This window comes from Pseudophryne corroboree, chromosome 11 (genome assembly GCF_028390025.1).
Source record: "Pseudophryne corroboree isolate aPseCor3 chromosome 11, aPseCor3.hap2, whole genome shotgun sequence".
NCBI classification, from domain to species: Eukaryota; Metazoa; Chordata; class Amphibia; order Anura; family Myobatrachidae; genus Pseudophryne; species Pseudophryne corroboree.
The window spans coordinates 306,731,778-306,748,480 of NC_086454.1; the positions used below are offsets into that span (position 1 = coordinate 306,731,778).

General features: G+C 44.3%; 1 protein-coding gene across 5 annotated transcripts in view; it reads left to right on the plus strand.

The window, feature by feature from the left end:
- The window catches only part of PHKB (phosphorylase kinase regulatory subunit beta), a 413,553-nt gene that overhangs the window by 255,469 nt on the left and 141,381 nt on the right, over positions 1-16,703 (plus strand). For all 5 annotated transcript variants that reach the window (XM_063945574.1, XM_063945575.1, XM_063945572.1 and 2 more), the window contains 4 exons: positions 6,065-6,160; positions 6,329-6,526; positions 9,013-9,070; positions 10,900-10,977. In XM_063945574.1, coding sequence (XP_063801644.1) covers positions 6,065-6,160; positions 6,329-6,526; positions 9,013-9,070; positions 10,900-10,977 — 430 coding nt within the window. The remainder of the gene's footprint in view (positions 1-6,064; positions 6,161-6,328; positions 6,527-9,012; positions 9,071-10,899; positions 10,978-16,703) is intronic.

Below are 16,703 nucleotides of genomic sequence, written 5' to 3' on the forward strand. Positions count from 1 at the left end.
ATGGTTAAAAAAGGGTCAGACTAGATGGGCCAAGTGGTTCTTATCTGCCGTCACATTCTATGTTTCATTAATACAATCCCAGGATAGGAAAGGTCACTGCTTCCAACAGTATCTGCTCCCTCTTCTCCTGCGCTGAACACCCTGGTGATTATAATTGGCTGTGCTACGAGTCTTATGATGTCACCCTGCTGTATCCCCGCAGTCCTCTTTTAAAGCTGCACTATCACTTAGTAATGGGTGCTAGAGTAGGAATACCCCCTGCTTCTCAGTAGTTGTTCTCCCCCAGGGCTCAGTTTCTCTCAAATCTCTGACTAAAGATTGAGGCTTGGAGGAGAGGGGACAAGTCAACATTCACCTTGAGCTTTGGACACCCTCTCACACACCCTCCAGTTACCATTAAACATTGATTAACATAAGTGGTTTTATGGTTCAATATTCTATAGGGGCCAAAGAGAGGAGGATAACCAGGGGAGAATGTCTTCTGGATATGACCAAGAGCAGAACTTGTGGCTGGTGAGGCAGTAGTAGACAAGTCGTCGCTCAGGTGTTTTGGAGGCAGAGGAGAGAGATGGAATGTAGACAGTGAGAGTCAGGGTCACCGGTACATATATGATGGAAGAGTAGGAGATGTTGGTGGGGAAGAATGAGCTGGGAAGACTTTCATGGAGTGGGTTTCCAAAGAGCTGGGAAGACTTTCATGGAGGAGTCAAGAGGTGATGGAATCCAGTAGGCAAGATGATGGAAGTGAAAGTAAAGGAAAAGCATGACTGGAGGGGAAGGAGCACTTAGAGGGGATATCTGAGAGGTGTGGGAGAGGGCTGGGGTTGGCTGCCTAGCAGAGGGGCATAGCTGTAGGAAGATGATGGTGAACTTGAAGTGTAGGTAGTCCGTAATGGATCGACCCTTTGCAAAAGTATTTTTGAAGGAACTGGGTTCATCGCACCATGGTTGGGGTTTGGAGTGCCGGTAGCTGACGGAGGATAGCGTAGGTGCAGGAATGGTTTAGAGATGGAGCCCTTGGTTGGGGCAGGACAGGGTGGTTATTGGAGAAAGGAGGGCTTCAAGCAAGGAGGAAAAGATTGCAAGGTCGAAAACCTGTCCATGTTATTTTCATAACTCTGAGTAATTTAATATGCTCAGACTCGTCTTCCAGGGGAATACGTGTTACGTGCGGTGTTTAGGAAGCTGGTGAGGCGCTTTTTTGTTTTATTTCCTTTCTTTTCCTAACTGATGGAAAAATCTCTGAACCCGTGATGTGCACTGCAGATGTATTCATGAGCTTATAGAATATTACCGAATCCCATCTGCTACAGGAATTGCATTCAAATACTTGTTGCTTTCAAAGCCGAATCCAGCTCTTTGAAGTTCCTTGCTGGTGTCTGTGGGAGCGGGGGGCTCTTTCATACAGCTCAGGAATAGAAATTTTCAGCTTTGAACCCGGCCCTGTGCATTACGTTAAATATCCTGCGTTCTCATGAGGAGCGGCACTGTGGAAAATATTTATTATTATTATTATTATTATTATGGTGTTAGAAGCCCTAAAAAAAATGTTTTGTTGCTGCCACCCAGCACGTCTCCAGACAAAAGTGGCGCTGTGGGTCCTCCTTTTATCTTTCAGTATTAATGGACTGTGCTATTTAGTCAGCACAGAGTGTCCTGTGTAGTCCTGACTGACAGGAGTGATGCCTGCCACTGGCTGCTGAATAATGCAGACCGCTCAGAAGGCACTTTGCACAATCAGTTTGTCATCCTTGCCACAGTAGGCAGGGTGTCTCGCCCTAGCCGTACCGCCACCTAAATCTTGTCTGATATATAACTAGGAAGCACAGCTGTCTGACGGAATAACAGCAGAGTAATTAATACACATGCCATTCCATTACTGGGAATATCCAGAAACGCCCCAGGTGCTATTTCAGCAGGTTGCCGATGTCGGTAGAAATTTTTGTGACTTTGATGGAGGTTTAAAAAGGGGACAGTGCTTCTCCCTATTTATCAAAGGCTACGGTTTGTCGTCACAAGATTTTTTTTTTAGCATGGATCGACATAGTAAATGTGAAACTGTAACCCTTTTCTCTGCAGAGGAAATTCATTAAATATGTGTGCATCGCCGCAAGTGAGCTGGCAGGTCACATGCAACTCTGCTAGAGTCGGGTGTCGAAAATGCGTCTTAGTCACAAGGTGATGTGACTAGGATGCACTAGGAGGGTCTTTAGGTCGAACACTATTTGTCGACATGGTTATTAGGTCAACATGGCAAAGGTTGACACATGAAAAGCTCGACCTTTTTCACCTTTATTTTTTTCATTTTTTTGAACTTTTTTATACTTTACGATCCACCTGGACTACGATTGGGAAAGTACGAGCCTAACTGCCATGTTACAGACTGTGGGGTCTATTCATGGAGCTGTGAAAACTATGAAGAAATCAGCCATTGAAGAAGTTGTCCATGGCAACCAATCAGCTGCTATGTATAAATTTATAAAATACACTTTATAAATGTTACCTTAATGCTGATTGTTTGCCATGGGCAACTACTCCACAGGCTCACTTCTCCACTCTTTTCACTGCTTCATGAATAGACCCCAATGTTTGAAAATTGACAGGAGCTGGTTGGTTGGTACTTCTGTCTCCACTTTATCTATTGCCAAGGCTTAGTAAATAGAACCCTGAATCTGTATATGAAGCACAACGCAGCTTGGCATGGATAAAAAGCCACGTCCGCTACATTGTAGTACTTTGTGTACAGATTAAGAGACTCAGTCGCACGCAGATAGACAAGTGTCGCACATCAAATTATTGAGCGCAGTCTCCTGGTGCGTCATAGTCACATTGTTTTTAACAAAGAAGTATTTTCGGTAAAAAGAGGCCCGACACTAGCAACAGGACCTGGCGGGCCGAGAGGGGCTGTTTGGAACGACTGCATCAATGACGAACGAGGACGCATTTGTGGCTTAAAGCATACCAGATCAAGTATCGTTTTTTTGTAAATATGACGATTTAATTATTTTTTACGTAATAATTATGGCATTAATAGACAGACAACAAAAAATGGCACCGCAAGAAGTTTAATAGAAGAGTCCACAACCTAGCAGCAGAACATAGGGGCCAGGTTTTAAAAGTAATCTCTTATTCTTCAGACAATTACTGTGATGTATTGCGTTCTAAAGCGTAATGGATCCAGAAGGTAACAGTACAGGGGTTAGGGATAGGCTCTAGGGGAGGGGGTTATGGTTAGGCCACGGGGGTTGAGGAATTTAGGGTTAAGTTGCGAGGGTAGGGGAGGTTAGTGTTAGACTGCAGGAGGGGATGATTAAGGTTAGCCTGCGGAGGGGCGGGGTAGGGTTAAAATACTTGGTCTACCGGGATTTTGACCTCTGTCGGCATTCTGACCATCTGGACACAAACTACCGGTATTTTGTACCCAATCCTCTATTATGGAGTATGCAGATATAGGGGTTGATAGGAGGAACAAGTTAGATGATTTCTAAGTACTGAGTGAAACCCGGAGTCCCATTTCATCCTTTGTGCGAGATCTCATTGTTTACTGTGATGCATTTAGTTTGCGATATGCATCAGAAACCAGTGGAAATGATTGGGGAATAATTCAGTATGTAGCCTTTACATAAAGATTACCTTGATGCGGTGGCAGCACAATGGCACATTGGTTAGCTTGCTGACTCACAGCACTGAGGGTTTGGGTTTGAGTCCCAGCAAGGCCCTCTCTGTGTGGAGTTTGTATGTTTGCCCACTGTTTGCTTGGGCTTCCTCCAGGTACTCCTGTCTCCTCCCATAGTCTGAAAACGTGCAGGTAGATCTATTGGGTTAAAAAAAAAAATGTGTGTGTACATGTGGTAGGCAATATAGATTGTAAGCTTCATTGGATCTCAGATGTGAATGACTATTTTCTGTAAAGCTCCGCGGTATATGTGTGCGCTATATAAGTAAATGGTAATAAATAAAATAAATATTACAGGATAACATGACAATGAAATGTAATGCCAACACCTCTCTAGACTGTAACATGTGAGTTTTCATGGAGGGCCCTTGTCTATTCAGTTCCTGAGACTTTCTGCTTGTACCTCTCTCTACCGCAGGCAGAATCCTTTAAGCTCAATATCCCTGCTGATTAGTGGCGCTTCTGTCATATATATCCCTTTGTGTGTGATCCCCAGGCCCGAGCCAAGACTTACACAGGATCTATCATAAAATACCTTCCATAGCAAGCTCCTTAGTGGGATAAAAATGCAGGATGTATTTAGATTGCTCAATGGCAGATGTTGGGATCATGGCTTTAGGTGTGTAGGGATTACTCTATACATCGTGTATGTTTGGGGCACTTGAGACGGCCATATAAGTTGCCGCTGCAAATGCTGTAGGATTAAAACAAATAAATATGTATCAAAGTCAACAACCGTATCGAGCAAAGAACCAGTATTTAGTTTATCGGTTACCTGGGAACTAAGGGGGTCATTCCGAGTTGATCAGGTAAAAAAATGGCAAAACTGCGCATGCACCGCAATGTGCACGCGCGTCGTACGGGTACAAAGAGCATCGTTGCTGTGCAATGGTTCTAGCGAAGAATCCGTTCGCACAGCCGATCGCAAGGAGATTGACAGGAAGAGGGCGTTTATGGGTGTCAACTGACCGTTTTTCGGGAGTGGTTGGGGAAACGCAGGTGTTTGCAGGGCAGGTGTCTGGTGTCAATTCCAGGGCCTCCGTCGTTGGATTCATCGCACAGGATAAGTAACTACAGGGCTAGTCTTGTTCTGCACAAAATGTGTTTGTACCGCTCTGCTGCACAGGCGTTCACACACTTGCAAAGCGAAAATACACTTCCCCGTGGACGGCGACTATGCGTTTGCACGGCTGCTAAAAGTAGCGATCAACTCGGAATGAGGGCCTAAATGCGCCACTCACAGAGGCATTTTCACCGTCACATACATTACAGAAGTAGCAGTGTTACACCTCTTTCCATTATGCGCGATAATCGGCCATTGTGTACAAACATGAATTAAGGCCGTACTGTGTAGAACAAGACCCTCTCTACATTCTATTAACTTTATCAAATAAATAATACATTTAAAAATAGTAAACTAAAGATAAAACATTTATTTTAAAAAAAATTGCCAAAATAATTTTTTTCTTCCTTAGCCCTCTCCCAGCTATGTAAATCCCTCCTGTCATTGTGTGCGAGCCCGACGCATTTCGCTGACTAATCTTCGTTTTGTCTCTCCCTGTTCCCCATCACTGTCTGTTTGTTGAAGATGTCTCTTTCATGTTATATAGTTTACTTTTATCTGCACCATGCTGGGGGTCACAGTAAATAGAGATCCACAATCCTTTTAGACTTCCTTGTAGAATACGCGTTTCTCTCCGTTATGCTGGTGGAATGTGATGGGGGTTGTGGCCACGAGTTCCCACATTTATAGTGTTAGGACAGAAGCTTGATTCTGAGCTGTACAGTAGACCGATATTCATGCAAATGGACCGTGTTTTTTTCCGCCTGTGTCTGCGTCTGAGTCGCACCTGATGTAGTTCCTGCAACTTTGGATGCATGGTATTATAAATGTAAGTGGCGTTCCTAGACGCTGACTTCGGGGTGGGGCGGTGTTAGAAAGATGCATCACTGCATTTGCCGCTAATAGTGGGTGCTGTCTAGGACTAGATTGTACATATTACTCAACATTATTCCGGCTCACATTAATCTGTTTTGCGGTGTTTATTATAACAGACTTAATCAGATACTCATTATAGCGTACTCATTTCAGCCCCCGGAGGGAATTACACCCCAGACCTTCTAATCTCCTCCCCCCGATCTCTCTGACGGACAGCTGTGATCCTGCTAATAATCTCCCTGGTGCTGCCGTTCACCCCTAACACTGGCTGAAACACACTCGCATTAACGTGTTTAATTTGTTATCTTGTCAGCAAAAAAATGAATCGAATCTTCCCTATTGATTACGCCGACGCAATGGCTGGGAGCAGCCGGTTGACTGGCATTTGCTAATTGGCTTTTGTGCAGGCGAGAGATAATTGATTGTCCTGTTTCTTGTTGTGTCTGCAGGGTTGCTCCTGGTCCGTCATATTTGTGGATCTGGATGCGCATAACCGGAATAGACAGACCCTCTGCTCCCTGCTGCCCAGAGAGTCACGCTCCCATGTAAGTCATCCTTAGATAAGGAGCTGTAATGAGTTCCGCGTCAAGATCCTTCTTTCCTATTAGCTACCTGTCATTATTAGGGGCAGGACTTGTGCTTTTTAGAGTATATTAGATGGCCACCATTGTCCAACTTGTTCGACGTGCTGAGCTCTTTCTCTCTGTTATCAGAACACCGACGCGGCTCTCCTGACCTGCATCAGCTACCCGGCATTCGCCGTAGACGATGATGCCTTGTTCCATCAGGCTATGGATAAGATTGTACGCAAGCTCAAAGGGAAATACGGATTCAAGCGCTTCCTTCGGGACGGCCATCGGACGGCGCTAGAAGACGAGAACAGACGATATTACAAACCTGCGGAAATAAAGGTTCATTGAACTTATCATTATTTTCTTTTTTTTATTTATGTTTGTTTCTTTGCCGCAGTCATTCCTACCCATCTTACAGGCTACCCGGATGATCGGTTGAAACCATGTGGTCAACAAGTAGAAAAGGTCGACATGCATTAAGGTCGAAAGGTTCAAAAGGTAGAAATGACAATGGTCGACACACAGGTTTTTTTTTGTGAGTTTTCATAACTTTGGAATGGATTTACTAACCACATGGACTACGATTGGAAATAGTAACCTGTCAGCCTTACCCATTCTCTACCTTTTACCTGTCGATCTTTTGATTCTGTCGACCTAATGCATTTCAACTATATGGGTTTGCACTAATGACTGTCTCCCTAGACACTGTAGATCATTTATACCAGACCCTCTCACATAGGTCAGCTCTCTCCTCCATTCCTAACATGGTTATGGGTGACATCGTATACTGATTGGCAGTGAGGTCGTTATGCTGCTTGTTGGTTCGGGCATCAGAAAATTGACAAAAGAAAAATGTTGGCAAATTACCGATCTAGGGGGGTATTCAGTTAGCCGCGATAACAGATTTTCCCGTGAATCGCGATTACATCCTATTCAATTATCCGGGAAAATTTATCGGTGATCATTTTTTCACAAATTTCACTTCACCTACTCTGAGCAGGTGAAAAGTTGGGAAAATTCCCTATTTTAAGGTAAAAATGTTTGGATATGGTACAGAACCCCCTGAGACAACCCCTTTAATGACTAATTAGGCACGTTGAAGTTTTTCATTTTATTTAATTGCCCAATAATGACATGTCATTTTTGGGGTGAAACAGCACAGAACGATGGAAATTGGAGTTCAAGGTATGGGACAGATGTATTGGGCTGATTTATAAGTGGGACAGGTGTTTTTAGGCTTGCAGGTGAGAGTAATCCGTCTGTTTCCACTTTTTTTTTAATAAAAGTTCCCTAAAATTATCCAAATATGTACTTATACCAATTTTCATGTACCCCAAATGTAATGAGAGCATTTATTTTGCACAAAAAACTTGCTTTCTATAATTTTTTCAAAAATGCATGTAACAGCCATTTCACACAATTTAAGTCCCCAAAAACTCTTTAATGCGATCTCTGATGCACTTATTTTCTGGTATCCTATGTTAGTTCAGCATTTTTGGGGGTACAGTCGGATTTCCCCATTTTGGAATTGAATAGGTCGAAAAATGGGAGCGCGCATACCCACAAAAAGCTGTTTTTGCAGCAATTTTCGTCCAACTGCTGTGCAAAAAATTGCCGCGAATTCGCGCCTAATTGAATACCCCCCCAGTAGGAAGTACAGAAAAAAAAATGCCTTATATCACATTATGGGGGTCATTCCGAATTGATCGCTCGCTAGCTACTTTTAGCAGCCGTGCAAAACGTATTGCCGCCGCCCACTGGGGAGTGTATTTTCGCTTTGCAGAAGTGCAAACGCTTGTGCAGCAGAGCGCCTGCAAAATAATTTTGTGCAAAACAAGACCAGCCCTGTAGTTACTCTTCGTGTGCGTTGATTCTAATGACGGAGGGACGGCTTTTGACGTCACACACCCGCCCAGCCACGCCTGCGTTTTCCCCAACACGCCTGCGTTTCTCTAAGCACTCCCTGAAAACGGTCGGTTGACACCCAGAAACGCCCACTTCATGTCAATCTTCCAGCGTTCTGCCGTGCGACTGAAAGCTTCGCTAGAACCTGTGCAAAACCACAAAGGACTTTGTAACCATACGTCGCGCGTTAGCATTGCGGTGCATATGCATGCGCAAATTAGCCGTTTTTTCCACTGATCGCTGCGAACCACGGCAGCTAGCGATCAACTCGGAATGACCCCCTATGCTCTAATATTAGTATTTCACAGCGTTCCGTAGTATAAATGTTATTACTGGACAAAATAACGTGGATTTTACAGAAAGTGTATGGGAGAATAAAGTTAGAAATGAAAGAAGGCGATCATGCGGCAACGGAATGACTTAGTACACAAGCGTACACTTGTGCTGTCGTCCTTGCGTCATGTGTGTGATTGAGATATGTAGCGGTACTGTCACACGTAGCCTGCTTAAGCAATTATTTTCTGTTACAGCAAGTGTTTGTGTCCTATGCCAGCCATGGCTTTACAGAATAATTATGCGTGCCGGTTGTTTCTCGGGCTGCGCAGCCCCTCGGCTCCGATTCCGCCAGTTAAGAGTCAGCGGACAATTTATTGGAAGTTCATCATTCTGCTGTTTAATTTCACAGCTCACTACAAGTTTACACAGGAAACCAAATCGCACTGATAGAGAGACGAGCGAGGAGACGTCACTTTAAAAAATATTATCTTTTTACTATTAGAATGAGAAAAAACCTATTTGCTAGCACATTGAGCACGATATTTCATTTCTGTCCTCTCGGTGGAAATTTATGTCTGCGCGGCACAGATGTACCCGGCTGATGATGTCATATCTCGATAATAATTTCTTTCATTTATTGCTAGCTTTTCGACGGGATTGAGTGTGAGTTTCCGCTGTTCTTCATCTACATGATGATTGATGGTAAGTGTCTGACTCGTGGTCCTTTTTTATTTCAAGATTACAGCGCAACAATGGCTGGAAGGCTGCCATTTCCTTATGTCATTTATTAAGGATTAATCTCTAGGTTCCCCATCAGGTCTCTTGTCCATGGTATTCCCAGGGACCCTCTGTTTAATGAGCGACTGACCGAACCATGAATCTTCATAAATTATCTAGTTTTCAGGGGGAAAGGAGGGCACCGTGCAAAACGCACATGAAATAACCTTTTCTGGGCAACTCATGGGCCGGATGTAATGGAGTTGACTGGAGGTGCGGGTTTCCGGCCAAATTTTGATTTATTTTTTTTAAAGCGTTAATCCCTGCCCCCAAATGGCTGCAGACTGTCAATCAACGAATGTCTGCAGCCGTACTAGGTCCAGCAACTCTGGACCCTATTGTACGGGTCTGGCGCATGAGCAATGTAATAAACATCAGTACAGTACACTGCGTTCTTCTGCAGCCTGCGACCAGACCTGATTCAGCCCCATTGTCTGTACTGATATGCGGCTGAGTTGCAGCCCCTTGGAACTGGAAGGGTGTATCGGCAATTAACAAACATACAATGAGAGCAGTAATGGCCTGTACACGTAGGGGTAACGCCCTCTAGTGATGTGACCTGATGAGATGGAGCCATTTCCAGATAAGAGGCGCGTCTATTGTCAGAAAAACTTAGAAGACGCCAGCATTATTATTTAGCTGCTTCTGATTGGCTGATTGTGTATGGACCACCACCTGATAACACTTCAGGCATTCATCTCTCTGTGGTGTTGGCCGTCTGTTCTGATTACTTATTGTCCATTATTGTCCACTTATTTGTCCATTTAGATTTAGGCTACAAGCGTATTAACATTCCCATCATACTTCTATAAAATGTGACTCACATTTATTAGCAACATCATCAAGACACATTTTCATTACATTGCATTGTGTATGAATAGGGTAATACTCCATTCACTTCTGCATCTCGACACTATTGCGTAGTGTGCATTCGGACACAATGCTGTGTTCTTTGTTGGACGTATCTTGAGGTAAATAAGACTGAACATACAGTAGACGTAGATTCACAATTTTCGCTATATATTTTTTTATAGATCAAACGCTATAAGAGACCTTCAGTGAGGCAGCCATTTTGTTGTCTGAGTTGATCATCCCCGATATGCAGCCTATCATTTTTCTAGCAGCTAGTGACATCACCAATGCTCCTTGTGTCTCAGTGATGTCTTCTGCTCCTTTTTTAACTGATCTGCATTCACGGCAATACCGGATCCTGACCTGCGTCATGGCTACCTACCCAGCGAGGCATTGCATGTCAGAAAGCTCTAGACTGTAAATAAAACCTCGTTTTCAGGACACCATTTACATTATGACAGGTTTAGAGAGTCCTCACATTGTGCTTTGTGACCTCCCGGACTCTACTGAGCCTCAGCGGGATAATAATCAGAAATCATCCTGTTTTCAGTCAGCTATGTGCTTAATGTGTGAGCAGAATGCATTCTTCTGAATAGGAATATGATAATGAGCTTGTTTGCAGGCCCTTATTTAGTTACAACACTGAATGATTATAAGATGATAATATCTCACTCCATCTGCCGCCAGCGCAGCAGAGAACGGCGGTGAAATCCCTGTGTGTAAACAGCTCCGTTCTGCCGTTACAAAAGTAGAGCGCGCATATCTTCTGTGCAGGAAGGACGAGGGGCAGCATGCATCATTCATGGGGTTTTTACATTAGGGCGACACGAATGGAAGTGTGACAGAAATATAACTGTTAATGAGTGCGCACATTTCAGGTATAACACACTCTGTCGTTTCAGGGGTCTTCAGAGGAAACACTGAGCAAGTGAAGGAGTTTGAGGCTCTCTTGGACCCGATACTTTTCGTTGCATTTGATGGTGAGTCGTTATGTTCCGACCTGGACATTCTGTCTGTTCCTGTTACTGTAGTGTGTGGACATCTTGTTCCCTTGATGTATTTGAGATATTAGGGTGACTTAAAATGTGGACACAGTGGAAGTAGCCATGTTATGGGCTCATTCCATATGTGCAAGGTTTCGGCCTGTCCGTTCATTGGGAGCTAGGACATCACTGAGGCTACCATTTTGTTTGTAGGCCAAACCGATCCTAATGGTTGGCTGTTGTCAGAGATTGCATTCTTCTGCGTTCACAAAATGGCTGCCACCAGTGCATACAGACGATGGGTTTACCTTAAATTGCTCTTGGAGAAACTGAAGGGATTTTGCCATAATAATAACAATTTGTACCCATGTTAGAACCCATGTCCCCGTGATGTATGTCCGTTATTTTATCATACTGCTGCCACCTCCATAGCACTACCGGGTGGAAGACGAGTAATTTTACACTGTCTATGTTACAGCAATATTTAATATTGTCTACTTATGGTATTATACATTGTATACATGCTTCTGATGGCCAACTTCGCACCTGGGAAAAGACACACAGATTCCATAGGAGATCACGCTGTTCAGCCAATGGACGCTTTGAGAGTTCACCCATATGTGAATTGTATGTTGTGTCTGTTCTCACTGCGAATGCTATAGAACTAGGCGTATTCCAGTACACAGTGAGGGAGATGTATCAAAGCTTGGAGAGAAACAAAGGGGCAGCTGTACTAAGCCTTGGAGAGAGAAACTACCAACTAGTCTGCTCCTACAGATGTGTCCTTGTGCGTTGTGGATCGCAGCTCACAAGTCCCAGCATAGCGTTGTAAGATATTGAATAAACCGAAATGCCCTGTGCCTTTATCCTACCCTTGTGCTATAATTCAGTGTGGGGATTGGGGTCTCTTCAAGAAGCAGTGAAAAGATTGGAGAAGTGAGCCTGTGGAGAAGTTGCCCATGGCAACCAATCAGCTGCTCTGTACAATTGCATAGTATGCAAATTCTTCAATGCTGATTGGTTGCCATGGGCAACTTCTCCACTGGCTCACTTCTCCACACTTTTCACTGTTCATGAATGGACCCCTCAGGGTGTTAACCTGGCCAAGTTAGGTAGCCCCCCCCCCCCCCCCCCCCCCCGCCCCCAACCCAGATCTGTGTAAGGGGGAGACGTAACACTGCCCTGCACTCCATCCGTGCCGTATGAGGTCAGTATAAACCTGATCATAATGGTCTCAGCTGCCAGGCTTTGGGGAGGGGGTGAAAGTGCCCCAGTCTTACAGAGGGAGAGGCGCGCTGAAGCCATCTAAAAGCAAAGCCAGGCTTTTAAAAGAATCAATAATGTGAAATAGAAACACAGAAGAGCGAGTGCAGCTGGAAGAATATAAAGGAGAAATGTCCAACGCTTCTCCCCCGCCTGTGTGCTGTGATTGGGAGTAATAGAGATTCTCCGCTCTGGCCATGTCACATTAGTGATTACATTACACAAGTGCCAAGTGCGCATTTTTCCGCCACTCTTCTTTAATAAAACTATATAGATCTATAAAGTGCTGTGAAATATGTATGCACTATATAAATAACTGGTAACAAATAATGGGTGGATCATAGGGGCAACAGTAACTAGGTCGATAGTCATTAGGTCGACCACTATTGCTCGACAGTGACTAGGTCGACATGGTCATTGTGTCGACATGGAAAAGGGTTGACGTGATTTTATTATAATTTTTTGGTGTCTCTTCTTCGACCGGGAACCCCAATTAATGCACCGTGTCCCCTCGCATGGCTCGCTTCGCTCAGGTTACTATTCCCAGTCGTAGTCACGTGGATCGTAAAGTATGAAAAAATTTAAAAAAGGGGGGGGGGGATTTGAAAACTCATGTCGACCTTTTCATGTGTCGACCTAGTGACCATGTCAATCTAATGCATGTCGACCAATAGTGGTCGACCTAATGAGTGTCGACATAAGTGCTAATGCACCTTCCAGCTAACATTAAGGGGGACATTTACTATGCAGTGTTAAAAGTGGAGAAGTGAGCCAGTGGAGAAGTTGTTAATGGCCACCAATCAGCTGTTCTGTATAATTTTATAGTATGCAAATTATAAATGTTACATCAATGCTGATTGGTTGCCATGGGTAACTTCTCCACTGGCTCACTTCTCCACTTTTATCACTGCTTAGTAAATGTCCCCCTAAGACACAAGGTGCACGGATGCTATGAAAGGCATCTGCGGTGCAGTGCAAAGATGGCTAATCTCAGGGCAGTGGCGTTTGGCACCGTTATGCCAGGGCCGACCCCCGACTATGCCTGCAATTGCAGATCAGCCAAGATATTGGTGCAGCACATTGCTGCGGCCAGCTGACAATTAGCACACGTTCCGCATGGTATATATTGTATACACAATGTAGATGAAGAAAACGTCAGGCTGTTGGCCTATCAGAACATGCCATGCATGCTATTTGTACCAGCGTTCTCATCATTCCTGTTATATTCTTAGGACTATGTTGATGGTGTGATTGCCTTTTAAATGAGTGTTGTTCAAGTTTCTGGCAATAGAATATAAAAGTGATGCTTCTGAATGACACGATTACCACAGTTACCCCCACGGGGGGGATACAGGATCGCCTTGCGTGCACCAGGTATATAGATTTTTTTTTTTTTTTAGTTTGTTCTACACAGATTGGCATGCTGAGGAAATTACAGCGTTTGACAGTCGATTTTAAATGTTCCAAATTCAAAGCCTTTTCCTGTGCGACGTTCCAGCAATGGGGGCTTTTTGTCAAGATAAATAAATAGCGGAACTGCACAGAAAGCCGCGATTATGCATGGAAATGACTCATGTGAGGGTGCTGGTGGCTGCAAGGAGCTGGGTTTCCTTCCATTGTGTAACACTGAACAGAATGAATAACATGAGCGCTCCCTGGCACCTCTCAGAATGAACACCCTCTCTATAATGGGAATGTTCCGCAGCCCCTAGCGCGTACTGCTAGGCACGACAATGCTAAACAAGGTGGCAGAATGCTCTGCCGTGGAGTAGTAGAGACACGTCCTCTGATGTGCGAAAGCCGCGTCTCTACTCATTATACACCTAGGTATTGGTAGTTGTATAGCACATCGGTACTCGTATAACATGCTGGGAAATGTATCCAATTATTTTTTGCCAGGAGAACGGGCAGCACCCGAGCCAGAAACCATTGTCTAAGACGTCTCACCATTCACTCCCTGCCTCCCTATCCTGTCTTACCCCATTGCTGCTGCTGTTTCTGATCCCTAAACCGTTACGGAGTTACCCCCCCCCCCCCCTTCCAATAATGTCTGGGTGGCTCCCCATCCCCATGGCTCTCCTTTCCAGCCCCTTGCCATTTGCCACACGTCTATTCTGTCCAATCTCTGTCTCTGTATATTTTGAAATTGTCAGTTCTTGAGCCCCAGCATGCCATCTCTCACTGTCCAGCAGTTTTGTGCTTCGCGTTGTTCATGTATTGTGATTCTGGAAGGCGCTCCATGCAACTGATTTATGAGATCCATTATTCCTCCCTTTGATGGATATTCCTTCGCTGACACTTGACAACATACTGCACAATTCACTCTGTCTGCAGTTGTCGTGGTTTGTTTCAGAATATAATGTGTATGTAATTTCCTGCGCTCAGTGCCACCTTCAGGGGAATGCAGCAGACATCAGCGGCAGAGGTTTTTCATCTCCATGTAATATGCAGTAACTCGGAATCTCTCAGAGAGAGTGATACAGTGCTGTATATAACCCTCCTCTATCGGAGAGAGTGATACAGTGCTGTATATAACCCTCCTCTATTGGAGAGAGTGATACAGTGCTGTACATAACCCTCCTCTATCAGAGAGAGTGATACAGTGCTGTACATAACCCTCCTCTATCAGAGAGAGTGATACAGTGCTGTACATAACCCTCCTCTATCGGAGAGAGTGATGCAGTGTTGTATATAAACCTCACCTCCTCTATCGGAGAGAGTGATACAGTGCTGTATATAAACCTCTATCGCAGAGAGTGATACAGTGCTGTATATAAATCTCCTCTATCGGAGAGAGTGATACAGTGCTGTATATAACCCTATCGGAGAGAGTGATGCAGTGCTGTATATAACCCTCCTCTATCGCAGAGAGTGATGCAGTGCTGTATATAACCCTCCTCTATCGGAGAGAGTGATACGGTGCTGTATATAACTCTCCTCTAACGGAGAGAGTGATACAGTGCTGTACATAACCCTCCTCTATCGGAGAGAGTGATACAGTGCTGTATATAAACCTCCTCTATCGGAGAGAGTAATACAGTGCTGTATATAAACCTCCTCTATCGGAGCGAGTGATACAGTGCTGTATATAAACCTCTATCGCAGAGAGTGATACAGTGCTGTATATAAACCTCCTCTATCGGAGAGAGTGATACAGTGCTGTATATAACCCTCCTCTATCGGAGAGAGTGATACAGTGCTGTATATAAACCTCTATCGCAGAGAGTGATACAGTGCTGTATATAAACCTCCTCTATCGGAGAGAGTGATACAGTGCTGTATATAACCCTCCTCTATCGGAGAGAGTGATACAGTGCTGTATATAAACCTCCTCTATCGCAGAGAGTGATACAGTGCTGTATATAAACCTCCTCTATCGGAGAGAGTGATGCAGTGCTGTATATAAACCTCCTCTATCGGAGAGAGTGATACAGTGCTGTATATAAACCTCCTCTATCGCAGAGAGTGATACAGTGCTGTATATAAACCTCCTCTATCGGAGAGAGTGATACAGTGCTGTATATAAACCTCTATCGGAGAGAGTGATACAGTGCTGTATATAACCCTATCGGAGAGAGTGATACAGTGCTGTATATAACCCTCCTCTATCGGAGAGAGTGATACAGTGCTGTACATAACCCTCCTCTATCGGAGAGAGTGATACAGTGCTGTACATAACCCTCCTCTATCGGAGAGAGTGATACAGTGCTGTATATAAACCTCCTCTATCGCAGAGAGTGATACAGTGCTGTATATAAACCTCCTCTATCGGAGAGAGTGATACAGTGCTGTATATAAACCTCTATCGGAGAGAGTGATACAGTGCTATATATAACCCTATCGGAGAGAGTGATACAGTGCTGTATATAACCCTCCTCTATCGGAGAGAGTGATGCAGTGCTGTATATAACCCTCCTCTATCGGAGAGAGTGATGCAGTGCTGTATATAACCCGCCTCTATCGGAGAGAGTGATGCAGTGCTCTATATAAACCTCCTCTATCGGAGAGAGTGATACAGTGCTGTATATAAACCTCCTCTATCGCAGAGAGTGATACAGTGCTGTATATAAACCTCCTCTATCGGAGAGAGTGATACAGTGCTGTATATAAACCTCCTCTATCGGAGAGAGTGATACAGTGCTGTATATAACCCTCCTCTATCGGAGAGAGTGATACAGTGCTATGTATAACCCCTTGTCTATCGGAGAGAGTGATACAGTGCTGTGTATAACCCTCCTCTATCGGAGAGAGTGATACAGTGCTGTATATAACCCTCCTCTATCAGAGAGAGTGATACAGTGCTATGTATAACCCTCCTCTATCGGAGAGAGTGATACAGTGCTGTACATAATCCTCCTCTATCAAAGAGAGTGATACAGTGCTGTATATAGCCCTCCTCTATCGGAGAGAGTGATACAGTGCTGTATATAACCCTCCTCTATCAGAGAGTGATACAGTGC